This window comes from Pleurodeles waltl, chromosome 3_1 (genome assembly GCF_031143425.1).
Source record: "Pleurodeles waltl isolate 20211129_DDA chromosome 3_1, aPleWal1.hap1.20221129, whole genome shotgun sequence".
NCBI lineage: Eukaryota > Metazoa > Chordata > Amphibia > Caudata > Salamandridae > Pleurodeles > Pleurodeles waltl.
The window spans coordinates 1,631,756,848-1,631,781,389 of record NC_090440.1 but is presented as its reverse complement, the minus strand read 5'-3'; the positions used below and the strand labels follow the sequence as shown (position 1 = coordinate 1,631,781,389).

Below are 24,542 nucleotides of genomic sequence, written 5' to 3'. Positions count from 1 at the left end.
TGTCAATTGAACATTACAAAGCCATTTGTTCAATCATCTGGGATTCAGAGTCAACGACTATTAACTGCCCCAGATTCTTCTAAAAACATTTGAGAAAGACTAAGGTTAGAGCAATCAACAAAAGCTTTTAATATCAAGCAAATGCAAGGAAACAGACCTTCCAGACATCGCAATCTCATAGGAAATGAATGACATGAATCCATTTGGCACACAACCTATGTGAGATAGCAATGTAATGGTCAGGCAGTACAAAAATAAAAGACCATCGTGTGGTAGTCACAAGGGATGCATTCAATATGCATAACTTACAGAGAAAGACATTAACAGAATCAAATGTTTTCACAAGTCAGATACCCAAAGGATTTGCTGGTAACACCCGCTGAAACTAGTCAAACTGGCTAAAGCCACCAATGAAGACAAAATAAAAAAGCCAAGTTTTTAGTTGTTTCCCAAATGACAAGACAGACTTCTTTGTCAGTAAGGAGAGCCATGTGCAGACGGACAGCCCAGGGCACAGACCACAGTGCAGTGTTATAAATCACAGCAGACAACACTAGTAGTGCTGTACACTGAGAAGTAGAAAGTTAAACTGTTACTTCAACTGTCCACCTACTGGAGCACATAAAACCTGTTAATCAATAAGAAGACTGAAGAGAAAACAAAAAGGAACGTTAGGACGAAGATTATTAGAGACAATGTTCTGCCAAAAGAGTACCACATTTACTCATCACTGGTAAGGGTGATTTTGGGGGTTTGTATTAATTGACTTGATCCATTTGAATCACTCAGGTGATTGATTCCTCAGAGTACTGCAGCTATTTCCCACTATCCCCCACACAATTGTATTAGTACTGAAGTTTTATTTATTTTGAGGTAGCATTTTATGAAGTAGTACGACTGCACAAAGTCTCATGGAACAGAACAGGAAGGTTAGTGGAAACAAACTACCAATTGAACCTAGAAACAGCTATGAAGTCTCTGGTGCTTTGGGAAACAGGAGGGGGCAGGAAGGGAAAGAAAATGTATACACGTCAAAAAGGAGGCACGAGAGAGAAAGGACCAACACAGAAGCATTACTTTGAGCAGCAACAGTTTTTCTTAAACCGAGATCTGGTAAATTAGTGACTCCTGCTTAAACATGATTGAAGCACCAATTTGGATCAAAGATTTAAACAGTGTGCGCACCAGTAAACACAGAAGAACGGAAACGGCATTTGGCAGAATAAGGTTATGTGAAGTTTCCGGTCTTATTTTGCCACTATTGCAATAATCTCAATGAGTGATACCAATTAACACTACTCCAAACTTAAGATCCATGTCAAGTCGGGGAAAATGTTTGGGAAACATACTGGCTTTGGGGGAAGCCAGGTTTGTTCCATAAGAGTTTTATTATACAGTGGTGACTAACAAGACTACCCATAAAGGTTCCCTTAGAATACATGTGAACATACAGGTAGGATTAGAAACTCAGGTTTAAGCATCAAATTGAAAAATTATTAAACGAAAATATGGGTTACAGTTTTGCTCACCTGTTAAATGTTGTCATAATTTCCAATGGTACCCAACCATCATCCAATTTGATCTGCTCCTTTAGGAATTTGTCTCTTGGCAAATTGTGATCGCCAAAGTAATACTGCAAAACAAACCATAAGTGTAAATTCAAGAATTTGTATGTTTTACTAATATTACATCTACAACATAGGAACATTTGGTGACAAATTAGAACTTCAGATGCTTGCCCACAAATGGTCGCCTGCCTGAGACTAAGGAGGAAACCCTTTGACTAGGCAGTCAATCATGTGAGCTCTAGTTAACTGTTTGATGAGCTCTGTTAGACCTGGCAACTCTTGGCATGGTTTCTCTGAACTAGTTTGCTTCTGACCTTTTTTTGGATCCTGTGCTGCAAATTTTTTTTTGTTGCTGGTTTTGATACTCTGGGCACTTTACAATGCTAACCAGTGCAAAAGTGCGAGTGCTCTGTCTAAATTGTATATGTAATTGGCTTTCCATGAGTGGCATGTTTGATTTACTTGTAAGTCTCTAGTGAAGTGCACTAGAGGTGCCCAGGGCTGTAAATAAATGCTACTAGGGAGCCTGCAGCACCGATTGTGCCACCCACATGAGTAGCTCTGTAAATAGGTCTCAGACCTGCCACGTGAGAGAGTGTGTGGCTTTGCACTGCAAATTCAACCTGGCAAGTTTACCCACTTGCCAGGCCCAAACCGTCTTTTTACAATATGCAAGTCACCCCTAGGGTAAGCCCTTGGTAGCCCCATGGGCACGGTGCAGTGTATTTAGAAGGTGGGACATGTACTGGTGTTTTACATGTCCGGATAGTGAAATAGTGCCAAATTCGCTTTTCACTAATGCAAGGCCTCTCTCCAATAGGCGAGCATGGGAATTGCCTCTAAATCTTGTAAGTGCAGTTTCCCATTGGGAGAAAATGGAGATATGGAGCTTGGGGTCTCTGAACTCAATTTAAAACTGCATCTTTTGGTCAAGTTAGTATTTAGATTGTCTGTTTGAATTGTCTGCTCTGCACTAAGGAGGTAATGCCACACTGGATCCAACAAGGCCTCACCTCTAACTGCACCAATTTGTTTTCCTCATTTCCAAAAGGCACTGTTTTAGGGGGTCTGTGAGACTGACTTGCACCACCCTCCCCGCGAGTGGCATTGAACTATTAGGAACGACTCAGTCAATGACTATGTGATAGAAACACAATAGCTCCAACAGGTGCCAAGTGTTTTTATTGCGATTTACTATTCTAAAATTCATCAGTTTGTGTTTGTTGGATTTTTGTCATTTTGGCTTAGTTTGGTTTAGATAAATATTAGGTGTTTTTTTTGTTTGTTTTTTTTTTAGCTGGTGTGGGGGTCCTTTTGTGGTGTTTTAATTGTTTAACTGTATGTGACTGTACAAATACTTTACACATTGCCTCCAAGATAAGCCTGACTTCCTGTGCCAAGCTACCAAGGGGGTAAGCACGGGGTTATCCGAGCTATGCATCTCCCTTACCTTGACTACAGTGAGGGTCCCTATTTGGACATGGTGTACATTGAATACCAACCAGAGACCCTATTACCAAGGTACCGCTCGGAGCTTGCCAGAATAATGAAAGGAGAAGTAGAGAGCCCTCAGAAAATAAACTTACAGCTAACACGGAGTGGTTTTTACTAGAAAACACTATTAAAGAAGACCATGTAACCTTTAAAAGGTTGGTCAAATATAAGAAACCCAGAAGACAATTCATTTACACAAAAGTATTCATGTTTTTAACAATTTCATGGTGTTTACCCAACTTTTTTTTTTTTTTTTTAAAGGAATGTGGACTCCTTATAATTGCAATTCCTCTTAATCAGCAGGTAAAGGTACATACCTAAGTTGGATTACTCCTCCCTAAAGTGACTTCAGTGGACATTGAGCAAGCAATAAGACTTCACACAAAAACACTGACGGACCACAATCATACCTCCATTTGTTCACATATTTTTATTTCCAGATCAGAGATTTGTTCCTTTGCACCATTTTCTGCCATTTTCAAAATCCTGCAAATATTAAAGAGAAGTAAAGATAGTGTTAACATACACTAATACTCTCTCTCAAATTTATGTTTGTTGCATTTACTATCATCCATATGGAAACCACACTCTAGAACATCACCAGGCTCAGTGAATAAACCCCGCCTCCTCCCCCCTTCCAGGCCACATAGTGAGTCGAATGTCTGCCTTTTGTGTATTATTGTGAAATCTATTTCTGTGACTCCAAAAATAGACCCAAGGTAATTAAACCCTTCAAAGACAATGGGAATTCTCAACATGCTCTACCTTGAAGGGAGGGGCCAAGGGTGTGCAAGCCAGTTTGGAAGCCCTAGTATTACATAAGTGGGGAATCTGGGAATGCTTGTAGAACATCTGGTCCAATGCTTTCAATACTTTCAGAGTTTAGGGCATCCCCACAGTAAATACAGCAGACTTCAGGCTTCCCCAAAACCCCACTGGCATCCATCACTGTTTTAAGTATCTCATTTATGCAGACATGTTCTGATTCTGGTACCAATAGCTAATATTACTGATGGTGTCTTCCCTCAAAGGAGACACGAGACCTAACCTAGTATACATTTGTTCCCTCTATAGACTCCTGCTTCGCTCTGCCTCCCATTAGGTTTGGTGGACTTTCCATTTCTTTGTACTCCAAGTTCTCTGCAAACATCTGATAACAGTTCTAGGTCCCCTTCTTTCATTATCAGCTACCTCACAAATGTAATCAGTTGGCAGCAGGCATTACCTTTGATGGTGTGCTGCAAGACCTCATGTCGGACCTACCAATGGGACGTATCCTTTTCTGGCAGCTCCCTCCCCACCAGCTATTCAAACCCTTCAATATCCAGTTAATTTACCAGGTCGCATCTTGCTGTGCCCACACCTGAAAGTGGAGTGTTTGGTCAACTTGCAGGGAAAGGATGCAAGCTCCCTCCAGGTAGATGTTACCCAAGCCTTGTGCCCCCTGGCGCAGTTGTGTGCCAGCAATCACCTAGTCAATGAAGCACCACTTTTTTGGTGTCAGATTCTTCCAGTTCCCACCATTAGGAAACAGATCTGTGCAGCTTGGTAATATTATGTAATACAAGGCAGCACCCCCTTTAGACAGTGGTCTGCTCAGTTGAAGTCTTGACATCCTTGGGCATTACCCCGACCTAGATAAAGTGTATGATTATGTGTTCTAATTGTCAGATAATGGCAGCGGTTTGCAAAACAAAGTACTTTCGGCCAAAAAGTCATCATAATAGCCACCACCTGGCCTAACCACGACAGGCAGCCACACTCTTCTGCAAAGACTAACTCCTAGAGGATGTACTGCAAAAAAGAGGTATACAGTTGGCCTCCTTCAATTGTTCCCGAGGTAGAATATTTAAGGATAGACATCACTCAATGTTTCATGCTGGGGATTTTAAAATGTTAAAAGTAAAGTTAGTCATTGCTTTTTGGAGCAATTTCTGGAGGTTGGCCTTGAATGCAGAGACCACACCGCAGTCTTACAGTTCTTGGGTCTTACCTCTAGTACTCCCTTAAACGTCCTGGGTACACAAAGATCTGTCACAGGTGCCTTAATCAGGCAAGATATAAAAATGTAGTCCATTAACAAATATGTAAGCCAGAAAAACGTTACCTTTACTTTTTTGGCGGCTGCAGAACTGTGCCCTTACCCCTGGTAACTTTAACCCTGTTGCCCTAAGAAGTGTACTCCTGTGGTGGACCGGGACTTTAGGACTAAAGACAGAAGTAAAAACTTTCGACCAGGATGAACCTGGCTGGTGCATCCAACCCAGGCTCCACCATCCAGCCTCAAATTGCACCTAGGTGGAGGTCTACCGCAACCATTGTCAGCCACTAAATTTTTGTGCTTCTTGGTGCTATCCCTACTTTATATTTTTTTAAAAAAAAAAAAAAAAAAAAAAAAAAATCCATATTGCCGGCTCCTCTAGTTGAATTTTTGTCACTTTGTTTCTTACATTTTAGTCTAGGTTTCTAAGTTAGTTTGAGATTTCTACTCTTTTGCTTTTTGACTTGATTACCGTTTTGGTACCACATACTGTACACAATGCCCAAGATAAAACCAGTCTACTCTGTGCCATAGTTACTAGGGGGTTGAGTTTAGGTTAATTTAGTGGCTAACTGTAAGGAAATGGCTCCCTGTTGCAGTTACCCCCCACTGCTGATACTGATGCTGACTTGACTGAGAAGTGTGCTGGGACCCTGCTAACCAGGCCCCAGCACCAGTGTTCTTTCACCTAAAATGTACCATTGTCTCCACAATTGGCAAAACCCTGGCACCCAGGTAAGTCCCTTGTAACCGGTACCTGATGCCAGGGAAGGTCTCTAAGGGCTGCAGCATGTCTTATGCCACCCTAGGGACCCCTCACTCAGCACAGACACACTTCTTGCGTGTGTGTGTGTGTGTGCTGGTAGGGAGAAAATGACTAAGTCGACATGGCACGCCCCTCAGGGTGTCATGCCAACCTCACACTGCCTGTGGCATAGTTAAGTCACCCCTCTAGCAGGCCTTACAGCCCTAAGGCAGGGTGCACTATACCACAGGTGAGGGCATAGGTGCATGAGCAGTATGCCCCTACAGTGTCTAAGCAAAACCTTAGACATTGTAAGTGCGGGGTAGCCATAAGAGTATATGGTCTGTGAGTCTGTCAAAAACGAACTCCACAGCTCCATAATGGCTACACTGAATACTGGGAAGTTTGGTATCACTTCTCAGAATAATAAACCCACACTGATGCCAGTGTTGGATTTATTAAAAAATGCATACAGAGGGCATCTTAGAGATGCCCCTTGTATTTTACCCAATTGTTCAGTGCAGGGCTGACTGGTCTGTGCCAGCCTGCTGCTGAGAGAGGAGTTTCTGGCCCCATGTGGTGAGGGCCTTTGTGCTCTCCGAGGACAAACAAAAGCCTGCTCTGGGTGGAGGTGCTTCACACCTCCCCCCTGCAGGAACTGTAACACCTAGCAGAGAACCTCAAAGGCTCAGGCTTCGTGTTACAATGCCCCAGGGAACTCCAGCTAATGGAGCTGCCTGCCCCCTGCACACAGCCCCCACTTTTGGCGGCAAGTCCAGAAGAGATAATGAGAAAAACAAGGAGGAGTCACTGGCTTGTCAGGACAGCCCCTAAGGTGTCCTGAGCTGACCGACTTTTAGAAATCCTCCATCTTGCAGATGGAGGATTCCCCCAATAGGGATAGGGATGTGCCCCCCTCTCCTCAGGGAGGAGGCACAAAGAGGGTGTAGCCACCCTCAGGGCTAGTAGCCATTGGCTACTAACCCCCCAGACCTAAACACACCCCTAAATCGAGTATTTAGGGGCTCTCAGAACACAGCAAGATAGATTCCTGCAACCTAAGAAGAAGAGGACTGCTGAACTGAAAAACCTGCAGAGAAGACGGAGACACCAACTGCTTTGGCCCCAGCTCTACCGGCCTGTCTCCCCACTTCTAAAGATACTGCTCCAGCGACACGTTCCCAGGGTCCAGCAACCTCTGAAGACTACCCTGCATCTAGAAGGACCAAGAACTCATGAGGACAGCGGCTCTGTTCCCCAAAGACTGCAACAAAGAAGCAACTTTGAAACAACACGTTTCCCGCCGGAAGCGTGAGACTTTTCACTCTACACCCGACGCCCCCGGCTCGACTTGTGGAGAACAAACACCACAGGGAGGACTCCCAGGCGACTACGAGACCGTGAGTAGCCAGAGCTGACCCCCCCATGGACACCTGCAGAGGGAATTCCGAGGCTCCCCCTGACCGCGACTGCCTGCTTCAAAGACCCGACACCTGGTAAAGACTCTGCACCCGCAGCCCCCAGGATCTGAAGGATCCGACCTCCAGTGCAGGAGCGACCCCGAGGAGCCCCCCCCCTTGCCTGCATCGCTGAAGAGACCCCTTGGTCTCCCATTGATTACTATTGCGAACCAGACGCTTGTTTGCACACTGCACCCAGCCGCCCCCGTGCCGCGGAGGGTGTATTTTTTGTGTTGACTTGTGTCAACCCCGGTGCCCTACAAAACCCCCCTGGTCTGCCCTCCGAAGACGCGGGTACTTACCTGCTGGCAGACTGGAACCGGGGCACCCCCTTCTCCATTGAAGCCTATGCGTTTTGGGCACCACTTTGACCTCTGCACCTGACCGCCCCTGAGGTGCTGGTGTGGTAACTTTGGGGTTGCCCTGAACCCCCAACGGTGGGCTACCTTGCACCCAAACTTGAACCTTGTAGGTGGCTTACTTACTTGCAAAAACTAACAAACACTTACCTCCCCCAGGAACTGTTGAAAATTGCAGTGTCTAGTTTTAAAATAGCTATATGTGATTTATGTGAAAACTGTATATGCTATTTTGCTAATTCAAAATTCCTAAAGTACCTACCTGCAATACCTTTCATTTGAAGTATTACATGTAAATCTTGAACCTGTGGTTCTTAAAATAAAAGAAAAGATATTTTTCTATACAAAAACCTATTGGCCTGGAATGGTCTCTGAGTGTGTGTTCCTCATTTATTGCCTGTGTGTGTACAACAAATGCTTAACACTACCCTCTGATAAGCCTACTGCTCGACCACACTACCACAAAATAGAGCATTAGAATTATCTATTTTTGCCACTATCTTACCTCTAAGGGAAACCCTTGGACTTTGTGCATGCTATTTCTTACTTTGAAATAGTACGTACAGAGCCAACTTCCTACACTAACAAAGATTAGGATTATTATTGATGCGGGTAGTCGCCCCCATCAACCAATACCCCTGTTCCTTAGAACGTAATAACCAGCCCAACCTAATCTGTAGTTGGATCTCCCGCACAACGTCAGCAACCTGAGATGAGTTTCTTACTCAGTTAATCTGGGCAGTAGTGAACTTGGTAGGGGTAGCAATCAAGTGGTCCATGCCTGGGCAAACTTCTACTTACAACAAATAGATTTTTAGATAGTTAACTGAATAATGGGAATGTCACTCACCAAGGGCTTCTAAATAACATTAGACAACAAGACTGAAAGTACTCAAATTTTAGGTTTGTGTCCCCCCTTTACGAAATCAGTCACCCCTACTTTGAACACGTATATAGGAGTATTTGGAAGTAAAAGAAAATTTATTGAAGGAAAAAAAAAAAAAAAAAAAAACACACACCTGACCTGCCACCACATACATCATCCTGTGAGCAGTCTCACACATTACAATCCGAAAGAAGCACTCTCCAGCACCACACTGACAGCATCAGTGTGAGCCACTTGTCAGCACGGCTTCATTTCTCCCAAAACATCTCTGCAAACCTGAGCTGGAAAAGGCGGTTGGTGCATTAACAGCACCACCCACGAACTCCCTCAGGAGTGAGACGCCCATGTAGCGCTCCACCTTCGTGCTGGGATCTCTGGATGATTAAGAGGGACGGCTGAGCAAATGGGAAGCGAGCGCTTACCATGCATGAAACCACAACAGAGAATAACCTGATTTGAATCTGGTTACTCACCCAAAAGGCTTCCAATTGAAGCCACATAGAAACTAACTTTCTTCCTCCACTGCTCATTTCTCTCCCACATGGAAAGTTGGTAGCCATATCAAATATTCAGCACAAGCAAGACTGGATGTGGTTCTTCCCTATAGTTACCACTCACTGACCTAATGCAAGTTGTAAACAACTGGTCAAACCGCAAAAAAGGGGGAAACAAGCTGAAAAATGTGAGATAACCCTGGTGCAAAACTACTTTTAAAAGAACACCGAACAAAAACGTTTGCAGGTTAAATCTCACATGAGAAATTCTGCAGGAAAGTTTATCGCAAAAGAAAATATTTAAAAAAAATAATAAACACCCACATACCTTGGGGGAAACGTAGGTACACATCTGTTTTCTGTGACTACTAGATTTAGAACAAACAAAATACATAAGTCACTCGCATTATAAAAACGTAGATGGGTTTCAGTCACCAAGAGGCTGGAAACTACACAGTGGCTAGACCATTAAAACTTAAGTGGTGTTGATTACGGTCATTTAAGTAGTGTCTCTTTTACGCAAAAAAAGTGTTAAATTAGTTCCCGGTGGGACAATATCAATACGTCATTATATCTATGGCTAGATGGGAGAGAGATAGGCAACAGATAGAAAGCACACAAGTGAAACCAAGGTTCGTGATATCCCAACATTTGACATCATGGCGCACGACAGCGCCAGTGTCAGGGGAAGTGACATCACTGGAAGTGGCACTACAACTCATAACCTCACAAGAAGTGACATTTTATCTTATAGACCTAATAACCAATGTGTGAGGTCTTAAGAAGAACATCTGAGCGACTTAAGAGATTTACCAAATTTGATTTTACGTTGGGGTTGTAGCAAAGAAGGGGCAACTCCGACTCAAAACCTGGGCCTCATTTCAGCATTTAAATCTCTTCCACAAAGAAATTGACACAAAGAGGAACCTGCCAAGAAATCTATTCTGCTAACTGGTTGCAAATACTGCATTAAAAACACACCTTATTGGGTTAAGCCACCTGCTGCACAGAGCATGTAAATCTCAGAGAAAATAATAGCAAGATAACTCGGTGGTTAACATTTGCTAGAGAAAAGTGTCGTGTCTCGTCCCAGTTTCGAATCAAAGTAGGATTAAAGTGTCTCCTGACACTAAAGTACCTGTGTCGTGACACATTTGTGTGCTTTTGTTTCCACGCCGCTGCATTCGCAGGTGGATGCGAGGCTCCAGCGAGAACAAGGGAAGACTGATAGCCACTTAATTTCGGCCTTTGTTTTGGCCCCAGCTCGAATTTAAAATAAGGAAGGCCCCTCTCTCTCGCCTGTGCGTTGCTGCTCAGAATGAAAGCAGACAACGTGTAGGCGCTGCTTAAACATTCTACCGAGACGCGTTCAGCCTATTTTGCGGCACAACTACTTAGCAGGGTGGACGTCCGCCCACCTTGTGAAAATAGTGGGTGGACGAAATGTAACCTCGTGTACCCAGTTTGTTACAAAAATATGTACTAGTATTGTGCCGTGTAGAGTAGGTTTTATTCGCGTAACTGAGACTAGCATATACACGTCACCACAATATGGCCAGTCTGTTTTCAGTAAGCTCCATAAAACTAGCTTGACACAAACTTAGGCAGTTACGAGCGGACCAAGTAGCATTCCTTCAGGTGGGGTTACGTAATTTTCTCGCAGACCCCCTCTTAGAAATGTAAAATGCAAGTTCTGTAGCGCACAGTCCGATGCATGACAACAGTGCGCTGCTGCCAAGATTCGACAAATAATAAAGACAAGGTTTCTTAAACAGATCAGCAGCAATGTGTTGGGGGTGGGGGGGCTGTTGGAATACACGAGGTCTCTGGGCGGATCAGTCAGCTGCAGCAAGTACTGCCAAGGGTGGAGGAAAAATGCCTTTACTTTATCCCCCAACAAAACGATCCTTACTCAAGTTTTGTAGCGTCACTACAAACACTGACATGTTTACTAGACGTTAAACCGTATCCTGGGCTGAACTGAGAAAATAGTCCTACTAAAGGACACAGTGCAAAAAGCATAAGTGGACCACTCTTCCGACCTTTAGGCCGCTCGGTTTCCCTGGAGCACGGTGGTGCCGAGGACACAAGCCACACGCTCATATCTTTGGCATCCACACCGGATTCCAGAACCGACGACAGACAGTCAGAATGCAGAAAAGCAACTAAATAAAAAGAAATATGACCTGGTCGTGCGGACCCGCCATAGCATCGGACCTTTGCACAAACCGCTTTTACGTAAAAAGGCACTGGGTCGATACGGCTCCTTGTCCCCGCCACAAACTCAGAGCACTCACCTCGGTCCGTAACCCGCAGCAGGAAAGCGGTGCTGATTCACACGCGTGAACGCTAATTTTACGGTGCGGACGTCACCACCAAACAGTATCCTTATAGGCTGTCTGACTCTGGCACCCAGCAGGCTCTGCGGTGCACGCGGAAGTAAAACCAGAGGCAGAGTGAGTGGCTCTTATTGCACGTGGTGCGGAGAACTGGACATCCTCATAACGCGCATGTACGCCACTCGGCGCATGTGTAGGTTTGGAAACTGGTCGCACCCAGACTCTCTGCCCTGGTATTCTGCATTGCCAAATCGTTTTTACAAGTTCTAGGGTGGGCCAGTCTTAAGCTCTCTGCCTGACTCAAACATGACAATAATATCGTCCGACGGCTGGAGCTGGGTGGCTTGGAAGGAAAGTGTCAGGCTGTTTATTTTGCGCAGCTGCTGTAGGCGCCATGTTGCTGCAAAAACCCGTTGCACTCATATACCGTTTCCAATGGTTCAGTACATGTAAAATAACTACGGAGAAGGTAAACTTCTAGTTTGTTAAGGACACGGAGGTGAGAACGTTCTATATCTCGTCTCAATTTATTATTTTTGTAGTCGTTACCCGTGCTTTAAACGGAAATATAACAGCGCAGGTACTCACTATTTGACGTACTTGTTTGCTTCTGACAAGTGCCGCTACTTTACTATTAAATACATGTATTGCAATAGTGCTGGAAAGTGCAGGTACTCTTCCTCTCTAACTGAAGAAGTGCAGATACCGAGTACCGGACAGTACCCGCCCATTTAAAACACTGTAGTTACAAAGTGTATTCCTTTAATTTGTGAAGCCTAATAATTTTCCAGTGAACATTGAACAAAGCAACAAGTCCACCAATCACATAGTGCCATCTTTGGCATCACTGCCAAGTTTCCAAGGTCCATGCGTGATGTGTTTCTTCAGTCCAAGTTTTTGTTCCTTTAGATTTTGGGATTTGTAGTCTTGTTTTGTAATCGAATAGGTGCTGAAATGAAGGGGAAACCAACTGGATCCCTGGTCTGACATCTAACGTTCCATCAGATCAGTCATTTGCCTGCTGAATATGTTGGACCCGGTGCAGTTAGCCAACAATGGGACACAATACAGCAGTGCCCGCACGTTAAGGCACGTTTAAAGGGCAATCAGCCCTCCTTTTGTTTCGAGTATAATGCTGTCGATGAGCTATCTGCAGCCTACCACCTAGATTTCAATGCAATCGTGTAACAAAGGCGATAGCTTGTTATCATTTCACAACTACTTAAGAAAAACTACAGTTTGGAGGCAGGTTTTTGACTTTGTGTATATGTACCCCTATATGTAAGAAATATGCGTGCATTGTAAGAATGTCAGATGTATTAGTATGTACAACTATTGCCACGAAAAAAGATTTAAATAGCACTTGCTAATTTTTGTCTGCCAGAAAACGCCTCTCATTAAATAACGTCTTCCCTGTCATTCGTTCAAAACAAACGTTCCGAATCAGACGCTTTTCTGACATCCAGGTTTGCAAGATGAGCACCTGGCCTAACATTGTTATTGCATTCCTGTGTCGCGAACTGGAATGAAAGGAGAATATTACATGGGTTTTCCTTTTCCACACAAAACAATCAAAAGTGAAATAAAGCAAACATCACCCAGTACATTAGCACAACTTAATGTTCTTCACACAATTAAATACCTTTCCGAAACACATATTGTGAAACCTTAAAGCGGTAGTATGAAATACTTATATCCAAACTGTTATACATTGCTATTATATTAATGTGAGGGAAAAATGTAAGCAAAAAAAAAAAAAACACTTACAAAAGATCATCAAAGACATAAAATTTGTGTTAAGGACTAACAAATTACAATAGGAAACAACCTTAGATTGTAATTCATCTATATCTGTAGGGTTTGCATCGTACACATTATTAACTTTTGCACACTAGCGAGAACTTGTCGTTATCGTCACTGGAAGCATTTTGTTTTGAGTTTACCAACATGTACATCTTTGATGAAATGATCATCATTAGGTACGTCGCTACCTGATGGGGTGTCCGCAGAGGGGGAGTGAAACTTCACAATCTTTGACTCATTCCACCGTCCACCTTGACTGCATTTCCACGTACTTTATTGACCATGAAATGAGCCGAAAACTTGGGTCACGCTTCTTGACATAACCCCCAAGGTTGATTTTAACATAATCACCCACTTTTACAGACATCTTGGACACATACTTTCTTTTGTCATAGTAATGTTTTTGTAAAGCTTGGGCATTTGTCACATTTTTTCTTAAAAGATAATCTAGTCCTTGAACATCTACTTTTTGTCTCAACAATCTGGACATCCATGCAGATCTAAACTCAGTGGCTGGTTTCCTACCACGTAGTAGTTCGAAAGGTGAAATAAGTTTAGACGATTGAGGTGTAGTCCTGTAGAACCACAGCATAGACTGCATAGCAGAATACATTTCAACTTTGTTTTGCAGGGCCCACCTTATACAATCACCTAGAACACAGTTAAAGCGTTCTATAAGGCCATCTTTTGGGAGTGATAATAAAGAACTTTTTAAGTGTTTCATACCACTGTGCTTCAGAAATTCTTCAACTTCATAAGAAACAAATTGCACACCATTATCAGAGATGATAAATTCAGGGAAACCTTCTCTCATACAGATATCTCTACTGAATTTTACAACTGCTTTCTAATTTGTTCACCAATGAATCTAACTTCCCGCCATTTGGTGTAATAATCCAAAAGTACTAACGCATATCTTGAGCTGGATGGAGGAGTATTAAATGGGCCAACCAAATCAATACCAACTTTAACCCACGGTCCCATGGGGAGTTCAATGGGGTTTAAAGGCGGAACTGAAGTCCTAAGGACTTTATCAGTAGTAGAGCACGTAACACACCTTTTGAATACATCATCCACTTCACTGTCCATCCATGGCCACCAGAACGTGGCTCGCACCCTGCGCTTGGTGAATGTCGAACCTAAGTGCCCCCATGAGCCTTCTTTATTTTTAGAGGTTTGACGACCTCAGGGGGTATCAGTTTGGCGGCCCTCATGACCACCCCACTTTCCAGAGACAATTCTTCATTTATTTTAAAGAAAGGTTGAATACTAGGTTCTAGCAAATTCTCTTTGGGCCAACCCTCACAGATAGACTTGGAGACGGTCCTAAATATAGGATCACTGCCAGTGGCAGAAACCCATTCTGCCTCAGAGAATGGGCGGCATCATCCAGATCAATAGAAGCAACTAAACAACTCTCAACTTCAAACTCTTCTTTCAGAGCATGGGGCAGTATATTTGCAGGAAACCTAGGCAAGTAATTAGCTCACCCATTCTTACTACCAGGAACGAGTACTATTTCAAACTGAAGCTGAAGTAGGCGAACAGAAAATCTTGCAATCCTGGGTGTATAATTCTTGACATTCTTCCCACTAGGTACGAAGACAAGGGGTTTGTGGTCTGTTTGTAGATTGAATTTAGTTCCCCAGAGATACGTGCAAAACATTTCTATTGCCCACCAGTAGGCCAACAGCTCTTTTTCCATCACAGAATACAGGCATTCTGCTTCTCTTAAGATTCATGAAGCAAACACTATCGTGTTTTCACCAAAACTCGTCTTCTGAGTAAGAACAGCACCTAAGCCAACATTACTGGCATTGACAGTGAGTATGCACTCAGTTCTGGATCATTACCCTTGGCTGACCCTTAAACCTGTCAAATGCAAAAGCACAATCGTTATCCCAACAAAATTCAGTACCGAATTTAAGCAGATTCAAGATCGGCCTTACCTTGGAAGCAAAATCCTTAATAAACAGTGAGTAATGTTACATAGACCCAGGAAACTTTTCACTCCACTTTTATCTGTGGGAGGAGGGGCATCAATAATGTTTTGGCCTAACCCGGATTTCGGGCTTACCCCTGAACTAGAAATCACATGACCCAGGTAGTCTACTTTTTCTTTTTAAAAAAATCACACTAATCTCTTTTTAGCGCGACCTCTTGTTGTTGGAAAATGGACAGAACCTGCCTGAGTGTGGCATCATGGGTTTGGCGATCGGGACCAAATATTAAAACATCAGTCTGGAAGATGGCTACCCTTTTAACGTTTTTTAGTAGGTTTTCCATCACTCTCTGGAACACTGACGCAGCAGATGCCAAACCGAAGGGTAAGCAACAATATTGATAGGTCCCCTTTGGTGAGACAAAAGCTGTTAAGTGTCGAGACTCAGGTAGTAGTTCTGTTTGGTGGTATGCTGATGCCAGATCTAATTTAGTAACAAACTTAGCCCCTGCAACTTGAGCTAACAGAACATTGATTTTAGGTAAAGGGTGAGAATCAATGCAAATCTCTTTGTTTAGAGCACCAAGGTCTATGCATACCCTAAGTTCACCATTTTTCTTTTTAGCAACCACTAGGGGAGAAACCCAAAGAGAAGAATCAGTTTGTTCAATGATACCTGTATTTGTTAATGTATCTAGTTCTTTTTCTAAATCCAGACGTACGCTAAGTGGTACCCCCCTCATTTTATGTTTGATGGTTGAAGCCCCTTCCTTGACTTTATATGTTTGAAACCCTTGATCTTACCATGTTCACCAGAAAAGACTTTGGGATACTCATTTAACAGATTTTCTACTAATTCTGAATCCCTTATACCAAGCACTTGTTCTTGTGTACCAGGCCTCAATACCATGCCTAACAGTCCTTGGTGAAACCACCCGGGTTATTCAGACCCTTGACAGCTACATAGACTTTGCCCATAATAGCTCTCCCATTAAACTTTAGAATGTCTTCAAAGTAACCGACTAATTCAATCTTTCGTCCTTCATATGACACCGGAAATCGGTCAGGAGGTAAAAGTATTCTTTTGTCCCACGTAGCTTGAAACAACTCTTTGGTGATTATTGTGATGCATGCACCAGAATCAGCTAACAGATGACGTTCCCTGTCTCCAACACTGAAGTCTATATAAGGATCAACACAGTCAGAGGGATCTTGCCACTTGACACCATTGTCTTCAACCGCTAAAACCATGTCCTGCATTTCTGTGATAAACTCACATTCTTGTAAGTCCTCTGTCTCGTCTGTGATTACACCAACATTGGTCTTCTTGTGACTTGAACTTTGACATGCTTTAGCATAGCAAAGTGTCCCCCTTTGTTGCACAATCTACATGAAACATATCTCGCTCGGCATGGTTTGCTCCCTTTCTTGTGACTGATGTTACCACATCTGAAATGTGTTGGGTTGTGAAAAAAACATTTTGGAGTTACTGTTTTTCGAAGAAGCAACTCCTTTTTTTGATAAATATTCTCCTCCCTGTTGTAGACCGAACTGACATGTTCTTTGGGTTTGTCCCCAAGTTCTTTTACTGACCATACTGAGGTTTCAATGCTCTAAGCTATTCTTATACATTCGTTGAGTGTTGGTTCCCCAAAGACAACAGTTTTTGACAAATGTTTCTGTCAATCCAGAGGCAAATGAATTGGTCTCTAATTAGTGGATCACTGAAATTCTCGAATTCACGTTCAGCCACCAATATTCGTAATGCAGATATGTACTTGTCTATATCTTCATTTGAGCTTTGTGAACGTTTGAAGAATTTATGTCTGGACACAACTAGACTTGGAGGCACATCGAACCTTGCTTTAAGTTTCTTTACAGCTTCTTGAAATTCATCAAGTTCTTCATCCTGTTGTACCAGTAAGTCAGGTGAATGTTTAAATGTTGCCCTGCCTTCAAAACCTAAATAGTGTAATAAAAGGCATTTTTTTTCTTTCTGGTCTGAACGTTGTTGCACCTAACACATCTAAATAGGTTACAGAGACGTCAAACCAATGTTTTCTTTGGATTTGTGGGTCACCTGGAGTTTCCAAGAACGGTGGTGGAGGTGACACAGACTACATACTAAATTAAAGATTTTAAAAAGGAGAGAAAAAAAATATAGGCCCTCATTATGATGACGGTGGGATACCCCGCCTTCAACTGCGCTGACGGTCGACGGAAGACTGCCAGCCCACGAAGCCCCGCCGTCCCTATATTGAGGTTCCGGCTGGGCCGGCAGGTGGAAAAAGTGTTTCAGCCTGCCGGCCCAGCGGGAAACAGGGCCTTTACATTGACGCCAGCTCCAAAATGGAGCAGGCGCCAATGTGGCAGTGCGGCGGGTGCAACAGCACCCATCGCACATTTCACTGCCCGTAGTTCGGGCAGTGAAATGCACGCCGGGGCTGTGCATGGGGGCCGCTGCACTGCCCTTGCCAAGTGCATTGGCAGTGCAGGGTGCCCGGGTCACCCATTCCGCCAGCCTTTCCGTGGTGTTATAAACCGCCAGGAAAAGGCTGGCGAAATGGGACTCATAATCCGCAGCGCTGCCCTGTGGGATCTGAAACGTCGCCACCGCCAGGCTGCCTGGTGGCGGCATTTCCACTGTGGCGAAAACTACAGCGGCGGTACGCCTGCCACCCTGAGTCCGGCGATCCATAGACCACCAGATTCATAAGGAGGGCCACAGTGTCTAAGGATCCTACGTAGCTACTGAAACGACCATTCAAATTAAGTTACTTGAGTGAAAAAAGAGAAAAAAAATGTCATTTATGTAGTCTCCACCTAATTTTGTAGCAGAATTTTTCTTTTATACACAGCTCAAAATTCTCATGAACCTGGGTCTGTGTCGCTTGAAGGTTATTTTATTCGATGGAACAATTGTTTAACACGTTCCCCACAATCATATGCATCCAGAAATGGCATTTAAAATTAGACAGGGGCTCCTTGCCCTCTGACTGTGTGCGCTCTAGTTTTTTTTTGTGAAAAGTAAAGGACTCCACCCACTCTGAGCCTGGGGGCGAAGGCTGCCTTGACATATGCAGACACGAGGTGCACAGCACTCTCACCTCCAATAGTTGCTTGGCTGTAGAGACGACGTTTTAAGGCCCAACACGAATGAAGTATGTAAAATACAGGATTGCCATGTAACAGGTACGAGTAGTTTCAAAGAATGGGTGGTTTCTCTGCTCATCGCCACATAAATTGTAACGATCGGAGCACAAGGAGCCAGAAGGATTGTCAACTGAGTTTTATTCTTGTAAGAAACTACCTTTACACAATGTTGCTGCCAGAAGATGCCTCTCATGAAATAACGTTTTCCCCGTCATTCATTCAAAACAAATGTTCTGAATCAAACGCTTTTCTGATAGCCCAGTTCGCGAGATGAGCACGCAGGCTAACATTGTTATTGCATGCCTGTGTTACGAACCGAAATGGAAGGAGACTGTTACAGACACATTGACAATAAATCATACAATTATGTTGTATAAATCAGCATACATGGTTTTACATGAAACAAAGAAGGTTTCAGGGTATAGGAGTCGAACATCATCTTTACTAGTAGGGATTATATGCTAAGATTGTATAGCTGGGAGAAAACTAGTCAGAATTTAAAACCTAATGCTGTGCTTGGGGTTGCCCTTTATTACTACCCAAAAAAAACCTTTTAGCAGCTTTATAATAACAGATTGACAAAAAACAATAAAGTCCTAAACCTAGGTCTTGCAGTTTGCATGCAGGTCCTTTATGCCGGAGACAGTAATATTAGCTGCACTTTTCAGCAATCGGGTGTCTGGGCTGGACGGGGCCCCCTTGTGACTTGGGTGTGTGCCCCTACTGAGGAAGGGGGTCTCTCACACCAGGAGCATTGTTATTGATGCTGCTCCAAAGGAGGGGCACTCCTGGAATGTGACTGCTGGACAAGATGGGCGAGCCATTTTCTGAGAACTCCCTGGGAACTCCCTGAGACTACTGACTGAATGGAGTGCTCCTCTCTTACCCTGCACTAAGTCCCCCTCCTGACATTGGAGGGACCTTCCGCTTGATCTGTGTTGTGGGGCCTGCAGGCCCAGGGTAGTTGAGCTGGGGCTTCTCACCCATCACCTGTGATTTGCAAACTGTGGAGGGGCCGCACCACACCCCACTCTGTAACTGTTTTGCACATCTAGGAGTGCTCAGTTGGTTCTTCACCCCTGTGGGTCTGTAGCTTGGACTTGTGGAGGGAGATCCCCTGCCTGGTGCTTGGTGCCCCTGAGGGATACCTGGGGATATGTACTATTAGACTGTTGGTGGTGCATTACTCCTGTGATGTCATTAATAGACTTGGCGCCTTGAGAGACTAGATGCAGCTTGCTGACCCTGTGGGAGCATGTGCCTGCATCCTGCACTGTGAGTAGCCCCTACAGCACATATCCTGTGTCTTACAGTGCTGCTATACTATGGTGAAGCCTAAGACAAATAAGACTCCTACTTTGGTAGGGGGCCAGCCTCATGCTCTAGATGTTGAGGTGGCGGAAGGGGATGGTGCTCTACACCATCTAGAGGCCACTTTGGACTGTCATTCTACCCAGTTTGAATGCATGTTGTGGGCTATACTGGATACCAAGCCGACGCTTGAATCTAAGATTGACTCGGTATCCCTAGACATCAGACTGCTCCGCGCGGAACACCGCTAGTTGGCAGAGCGGGTTGATGACACTGAATCTAATTTAACTAGCGTACAACTCACAGTGCAAGACGTGCAGACTCAGGTGCAGGAGATGAGGGCTGATATTGTTTTCTTGCATGAAGAGCGGAGGACACTGAGCGCTGTTCTCGGTGTAAAAATGTGCACTTTGTGGGCTTCACAGCACAGACGGATGGCCCCCGTGTAGAACTCTTCCTTGAACGGTGGCTGTCAGAGACAGTGTTGGCTGGCAGGATACCAAAATTCTTCTCCACTGAGCGAGCCCACCAACTGCCAGGTAGATCCTAACTGCAAGGAGTGCTCCCACGCCTGGTGATAGCCTGGCTCCTCAATTATAGAGACAGAGATTTGCTCCTCCGTCGTTTTAGGACAAAGGGTCCTTGATGCCTTGAGAACTTTGAAATCACTGCCTATCTGGCTCATGCCAGAGAAGTATAGCACTGCCTCATCATACACGGCGGTGAAGGCTCAGCTGTACTCTTCGAGGCTTAAATATACTTTGATGTTTCCTGCCAAACTTTGCATTACAGATGGAGCTCAAACCCACTTCTTTCTGACTCCTGAAGGCGATTGGACCTGGCTGACGATAAGGGCCTGGCCGGCAACCTGGCCTGGCCCAGGACCCTGGGGATTGGCACACACTGCAACAGCAGAGGCGCCAACCTCGGAAGCCTTGATCCACTCCAACCTTGGAACAAGCAGCTCATGAATGTGCACAGGTAGTTGAAGGAGTTCTGCATCATCTTTGTAACCCCTTTGAAGTCTTGCGTTCCAATATTTCTTTTGACTTTTATGGCACTATGCTTTCCGACACCCGTGGCCCATCGATAACAACCTGCACAGCTAACAACTTATGATCTTATCCTGTTGCTTCTTCACGGTGTGAAGCCAGCTATAATACCACATGGTTGGGCTCTAATTGATGATTGGGGGGAGGAGAAGAAGAGCCGGTGTAGACAGATGGGACTTCCATTAGTGGCATCATGTCAGGTGATTTGTCTCTCTGTCACCCACGCCCCTGCTTACCATAATGGACCTGCTGACATTGTTACTAAGTTTTGCTTTGTTTGAATGCTTATATGTCTTATGGCAGAGGATGGGGAATCTTCTTTGCCGGGGGGGGATGATGACAGGGAATGTTTATTGTTTTGATGTTGATTTTGTTGACTGGCAAATTTGGCTCCTGCTGTTTGCTGACCTGTCCACTGGCTGCACAACTTTTGGCTGGGGAGTTACAGGGATGGATGGATGCATTGGTGTTCTCTCTGGGGGTGCCCTGGTCCCAGGTGGACCTGCTTGCCATTCACCACCTCCTATTTCGCTGTTCACATGGCCCCACCAAACACACACATGCCCCCCCCCCCCAGTACAGTTTTATGACCTGTAATGTAAGGGGTATGACCAACCCGGCTAAGGGTTACTGTGTTCACACTTACCTCAAACAGTGGCACACTTCCAAGAGACCCACCTGACCAAGATTGACCTTCTCAAATTTCATGCTGAATGGGAGGGGCAGGTTTATAATACTATGTTGTCGGCCTTTGCCAGGGGTTCTCATCTGGGTTGCCCCAGGAGGTACCTTTGTTTTAGATGTCCATACGATTCACCCAGAAGGCAGGCATGTTGCTGTCGAGGGGAGACTGGACGGTAGACTCTTGGCGATGGTGGCTATCTACACCCCCAACATTGGCCACCCAGCTTTTATGGATAGACTTGTGCTCGCCCTGCTGCACGACCCACCATACTCCTGCACTATGGAGCAGTGACTTTATCAGGGCAGGCGTGTTTTTTAAGTTTATGTTTAAACACTCACTTTTAACCCCTTAGCTGCTGGGCCTTTCCCCCCCCAGTGCTGAGCCCTTTTTTGGCTATTTGGGGTAGTTCGCGCTTAGGGCTTCATAACTTTTTGTCCACATAAGCTAACCACGCCAAATTTGCGTCCTTTTTTTCCAACATCCTAGGGATTCTAATGGTACCCAGAGTTGGTGGTTTCCCCTGGAGGAGACCAAGAAAATAGCCAAAATACAGTGAAAATTTTGTTTTTTCCAAAAAAATGGGAAAAAAGGGCTGCCGAAGAAGGCTTGTGGTTTTTTCCCTGAAAATGCCATCAACCAAGGGTTTCTGGTGCTGAAATCATTATCTTCCCACCTTTCAGGAACGGGCAGACTTGAATCAGAAAACCGAATTTTTCAACACAAATTTGGCATTTTACTGGGACATACCCCATTTCTACTATATTTGGTGCTTTCAGCCTCCTTCCAGTTAGTGACAGGAATGGGTGTGAAACCAATGCTGGATCCCGGAATGCTAAACATTTCTGAAAACTAGACAAAATTCTGAATTCAGCAAGGGGTCATTTGTGTAGATCCTACAAGGTTTTCCTACAGAAAATAACAGCTGAAATAAAAAAATATTGAAATTGAGCTGAAAACAACAGCCATTTTTCTTTATGTTTTACTCTGTAACTTTTTCCTGCGATGTCAGATTTCTGAAAGCAATATACCGTTTTGTCTGCTGGACTCTTCTGGTTGCGGGGATATAAAGGGCTTGTAGGTTCATCAAGAACCCTAGGTACCCAGAGCCAATAAATAAGCTGCACCCTGCAGTTGGTTTTCATTCTATACTGGGTATACAGCAATTCATTTGCTGAAATATGAAGAGTGAAAAAGAGGTATCAAGAAAACCTTTGCATTTCCAAAATGGGATCAAGATAAGGTTTTGAGGAGCAGTGGTTATTTGCACATCGCTGAATTCCGAGGTGCCCATACTAGCATGTGAATTGCAGGGCATTTCTCAAATAGACGTCTTTTTTACACACTCTCTTATATTTGGAAGGAAAAAATGTAGAGAAAGATAAGGGGCAATAACACTTGTTTTGCTATTCTGTGTTCCCCCAAGTCTCCCGATAAAAATGATACCTCACTTGTGTGGGTAGGCCTAGTGCCCGCGACAGGAAATGCCCCAAAGCGCAACGTGGACACATCCTATTTTTTTTATAGAAAACACAGCTGTTTTTTCCAAAGTGCCTACCTGTAGATTTTGGCCTCTAGCTCAGCCGGCACATAGGGAAACCTACCAAACCTGTGCATTTCTGAAAACTAGAGACCTAGGGGAATCCAAGGAGGGGTGACTTGCGGGGCTCGGACCAGGTTCTGTTACCCAGAATCCTTTGCAAACCTCAAAAAGTGGCTAAAAAAACAAGTTTTCCTCACATTTCGGTGACAGAAAGTTCTGGAATCTGAGAGGAGCCACAAATTTCCTTCCACCCGGCGTTCCCCCAAGTCTCCCGATAAAAATGATACCTCACTTGTGTGGGTAGGCCTAGCGCCCGCGACAGGAAACGCCCCAAAGCGCAACGTGGACACATCAACATTTTTGGAAGAAAACAGAGGTGTTTTTTGAGAAGTGCCTACCTGTAGATTATGGCCTCTAGCTCAGCCGGCACCTAGGGAAACCTACCAAACCTGTGCATTTCTGAAAACTAGAGACCTAGGGCAATCCAAGGAGGGGTGACTCGCGGGGCTCGGACCAGGTTCTGTTACCCAGAATCCTTTGCAAACCTCAAAAAGTGGCTAAAAAAACAAGTTTTCCTCAGATTTCGGTGACAGAAAGTTCTGGAATCTGAGAGGAGCCACAAATTTCCTTCCACCCGGCGTTCCCCCAAGTCTCCCGATAAAAATGATACCTCACTTGTGTGGGTAGGCCTAGCGCCCGCGACAGGAAACGCCCCAAAGCGCAACGTGGACACATCAAAATTTTTGGAAGAAAACAGAGGTGTTTTTTGAGAAGTGCCTACCTGTAGATTTTGGCCTCTAGCTCAGCCGGCACCTAGGGAAACCTACCAAACCTGTGCATTTCTGAAAACTAGAGACCTAGGGCAATCCAAGGAGGGGTGACTCACGGGGCTCGGACCAGGTTCTGTTACCCAGAATCCTTTGCAAACCTCAAAAAGTGGCTAAAAAAACAAGTTTTCCTCAGATTTCGGTGACAGAAAGTTCTGGAATCTGAGAGGAGCCACAAATTTCCTTCCACCCGGCGTTCCCCCAAGTCTCCCGATAAAAATGATACCTCACTTGTGTGGGTAGGCCTAGCGCCCGCGACAGGAAACGCCCCAAAGCGCAACGTGGACACATCAAAATTTTTGGAAGAAAACAGAGGTGTTTTTTGAGAAGTGCCTACCTGTAGATTTTGGCCTCTAGCTCAGCCGGCACCTAGGGAAACCTACCAAACCTGTGCATTTCTGAAAACTAGAGACCTAGGGCAATCCAAGGAGGGGTGACTCGCGGGGCTCGGACCAGGTTCTGTTACCCAGAATCCTTTGCAAACCTCAAAAAGTGGCTAAAAAAACAAGTTTTCCTCAGATTTCGGTGACAGAAAGTTCTGGAATCTGAGAGGAGCCACAAATTTCCTTCCACCCGGCGTTCCCCCAAGTCTCCCGATAAAAATGATACCTCACTTGTGTGGGTAGGCCTAGCGCCCGCGACAGGAAACGCCCCAAAGCGCAACGTGGACACATCAAATTTTTTGGAAGAAAACAGAGGTGTTTTTTGAGAAGTGCCTACCTGTAGATTTTGGCCTCTAGCTCAGCCGGCACCTAGGGAAACCTACCAAACCTGTGCATTTCTGAAAACTAGAGACCTAGGGCAATACAAGGAGGGGTGACTCGCGGGGCTCGGACCAGGTTC

At 44.6% G+C, this 24,542-nt stretch overlaps 1 protein-coding gene across 2 annotated transcripts in view; it reads right to left on the bottom strand.

The window, feature by feature from the left end:
• Positions 1-11,490, bottom strand: part of SSB (small RNA binding exonuclease protection factor La) — a 78,514-nt gene extending 67,024 nt beyond the window's left edge. Inside the window, exons 1-3 of one of the 2 annotated variants that reach the window (XM_069225303.1) lie at positions 11,345-11,490; positions 3,473-3,548; positions 1,530-1,633 (exon numbers count right to left, since the gene is read on the bottom strand). In XM_069225303.1, the coding sequence (XP_069081404.1) occupies positions 1,530-1,633; positions 3,473-3,538 (170 nt within the window). In that variant the 5' untranslated portion in view covers positions 3,539-3,548; positions 11,345-11,490. Of the gene's footprint in view, positions 1-1,529; positions 1,634-3,472; positions 3,549-9,375; positions 9,401-11,344 lie in introns of those variants that run through there. The other variant, XM_069225304.1, reaches the window with a different exon arrangement.
• Positions 11,491-24,542: the final 13,052 nt, after the last annotated feature.